The sequence below is a fragment of the Arachis ipaensis genome, chromosome B9 (genome assembly GCF_059453495.1).
Source record: "Arachis ipaensis isolate K30076 ecotype BB chromosome B9, ASM5945349v1, whole genome shotgun sequence".
Taxonomy (NCBI): Eukaryota; Viridiplantae; Streptophyta; class Magnoliopsida; order Fabales; family Fabaceae; genus Arachis; species Arachis ipaensis.
Window position 1 is genome coordinate 13,059,028 of NC_142444.1, and position 3,198 is coordinate 13,062,225.

At 36.5% G+C, this 3,198-nt stretch overlaps 1 protein-coding gene across 1 annotated transcript; it reads left to right on the forward strand.

The window, feature by feature from the left end:
• Positions 1 to 512: 512 nt before the first annotated feature.
• LOC107617926 (small ribosomal subunit protein eS8) lies at positions 513 to 2,517 on the forward strand. The gene is made up of 5 exons (XM_016319814.3): positions 513 to 656; positions 766 to 838; positions 1,350 to 1,683; positions 2,014 to 2,183; positions 2,281 to 2,517. The coding sequence occupies exons 1-5, from the start codon at positions 653 to 655 to the stop codon at positions 2,354 to 2,356; spliced, it is 657 nt and encodes a 218-aa protein (XP_016175300.1). The 5' UTR covers positions 513 to 652; the 3' UTR covers positions 2,357 to 2,517.
• Positions 2,518 to 3,198: the final 681 nt, after the last annotated feature.

Consider the following 3,198-nt stretch of genomic DNA (forward strand, 5'->3'; position numbering starts at 1 on the left):
TGAGGAGTGTGTGGGTGTGTTGTATACCTAGGATTAGAAGTTGTCCAATTCATTTGGGTATCTAAAATTGGGGGTTGTCCAATCCACTGATTAAAAAAAAACTCACTCTTGCCAATGAGCCTTAGTTCAAGTGGCATATGCTCCTCTTTCTTATCACGAGGTCTTGGGTTTAAGTCTCATATAGTACAAACTTGATCAAAAAGAAGATATCATGTGTGTGTGGGTGTGGTGTATGTGAGTGTGTAACTTAGGATTGATGGGTTGTCTAGTCCATCAACAAAAAAAAAAAAAAAACTCACTCTTAGCACCAAAAAATAAATTCAAGGGTCTGTCGCTGGCCAATGAATTGCTGCATGCACAAGGTGAGGTTCAAACTCCCGACAGCTTAAGCAGACGAGTGAGCTGACCACTCGACCAACCCAAGTTAGTTAGGGGCAAAAGTAGTTAGATCTAAATTATGAACTAACATTAGGCCCATTGGGCCTCAAAGAACAAAAAAAAAGTGAAAAACAATGCACACACTTAGGGTTCTTTAAAAAAAAAAAAGAACAAAAGAGAAAAAAGAGAATAGACACATATATATGCGCCACAACTAGGGTTTTAAGCTGGTGATAGTAGTGGGAGGCGACTCGGTGCTTTTGGTTCAGCCAAGATGGGTATGCTTCAAAATCATCGCTCTTCTCCAATTGCAACGCCAATTTTCTGATGATTTCACAGAATCAAAGCAACGCCAATTATGTGATGGATTTGTTTGTTGTGTTTCAGGTATTTCCAGGGATTCTATGCACAAGAGGCGCGCCACTGGTGGCAAGAAGAAGGTTTGGAGGAAGAAGAGAAAGTATGATTTCACTCTCTTTTTTCCATTCTCCTTGTTTTTCTTAATTTTGTTTTTCATGGCATTTTGAATATACTGTTATTTTAATGGATTAGGAATGCAATTTTTATGTTTCGAATGTTGCATAGAGGTTTGATGCAAAATGTAGACCTTGTATGAGAGTGACATATTTTTTATAAATGATCCGATGGCTTCTTCTGATATGTGTCATTCTATAATTTTGTTTTATGTATGTAGGAAATAGAAAATCATAAGTACTGAAAGTGGAGATGCAATGCAATGAGCTTGTTTTATTTTCTAATCCTGTAGAAAATATTAACTGAAAGGAAATAAGCCCTATATAATTTAATATACAAAAATGTTTGTTTAACTCATTCTCAATGTGCATTTTGTATTCTAATATGTATTTCATATTGATGGCTAATTTTGGTGTATACCTAGTATGGTTGTTTAATATAATATCAAAGTCCTAATTATTTTTATAAAGCCAACATACTTTTATGGTTTAATATAGGTATGAGCTTGGACGCCAGCCAGCCAACACCAAGTTATCGAGCAATAAGACGGTCAGGAGGATTCGTGTTAGAGGTGGCAATGTGAAGTGGAGGGCATTGAGGTTGGATACAGGAAACTATTCGTGGGGTAGTGAAGCTGTGACTCGCAAGACTCGTATTCTTGATGTTGTTTATAATGCCTCAAACAATGAGCTCGTGAGAACTCAGACCCTTGTCAAGAGTGCCATTGTTCAAGTTGATGCTGCTCCATTCAAGCAGTGGTACCTTCAGCATTATGGTGTTGATATTGGTAGGAAGAAGAAAACAGCAGCTGCCAAGAAGGATGCTGCCGAGGTGATGCCTTTGGAACTTTTCTCTTTCTTCCGTTTTAATATGATAAGCTTTCGTCACACTTCTGTTTCCTGTCTTCATAGTCATTGTAGATGAATAAGCCTTTTAAAAATTATCAGAAGTAATTACATGCTGCATTATGTTTATTTGCAAGTTATTCTTTCTATTAGGCCAAATGCACATAAAATGCAAAATAAAGAAAGCATTGCCGAGGCTAAAGTGTTTTCCTATAGTGATATTTAGCTAACCTATAATTGATTTATAAAGTCAACTGCATTAGTGTGTTTATTGGCTGATGTGTTTTCCTATTATCCATCGATGTCTTATTTGCAGGAAGGTGAGACCCCGGCCGAGGAAGCCAAGAAAAGCAACCATGTGCAGAGAAAAATCGAGAAACGCCAGAAAGATCGTAAGCTTGATCCCCATATTGAAGAACAGTTTGGTGGTGGGAGATTGCTGGCCTGCATTGCTTCTCGACCTGGTCAATGTGGCAGGGCTGACGGGTAATGCATACAACTATTGCTTGTTTGGGTTGCACTGAATTTTGTCTAATTTGATTCTTGATCTGTTACTTATTTCATTCCCTCTTGAATGCTGCAGCTATATTTTGGAAGGTAAGGAGCTTGAATTTTATATGAAGAAAATCCAGAAGAAGAAGGGAAAGGGTGCTGCTTAATTGTTCTATTCTCATACTTGTATTTTGGATTTGGTCGTTTCTGTTGGAGAATGGCTCCATTCTTGGTGATTTTTCACCGTCATCACCTTCTGAATGAAGCCATAGCACATGTTAGTGTGACCTAATGCGTATTGATATATTAGTTTTGTTTTAATTTTATTTATTTTGGAAGAGTACTAGTAATTTTCATTAAAAATGTTTTGAAATTGATATTGATGGATAACCTCGCTTAGTTATATTGTCAAATCAAGATAATAATGTGCGTAATACCTTTTTCTTAAATAAACAAGATTGACCAAAGTGCGTTTTTCCATTTGGCCTTAAAACTCTTTAACGTAAGCTCTAAATGGCCTCTATCGTCTAAGAAATGTGTGCCGTTGACAGTAGGTGATGATCAAGAATGGCAGTTATTTCAAGAGTCTAAAGCAGTTGAAGGATTCAATATGGTTTATGAAATGATGGATCTTTAGATTTGATTCTATGATTTGTTTTTAGGTGTGAACTTGCCAAAAAATAGGAAGTGTTTGATGTCTTTGCTTCATTAACTCGACTGCGGTTTATTTTATTTATCCTACTTCAGCCTTTCCATGTATGGAGTTTCCTCAAATTGAAAATTGTTCATTATCTATCCTACTTCAGCCTTTCCATGTATGGAATTTCCTCAAATTGAAAATTGTTCATTATCGTCATGGTCATCACAATGTTGTCCCTGTTCGTTCTTCACGGAAAATTTGTTTTATGATATTTCCGGCCTAACAATAACTAATTTGTTGCGGATTTAAAATCTACTTAATCACCAACCAAAGTTGGCTGGGCAACATAAGTTTTTATTTGAAAAGATT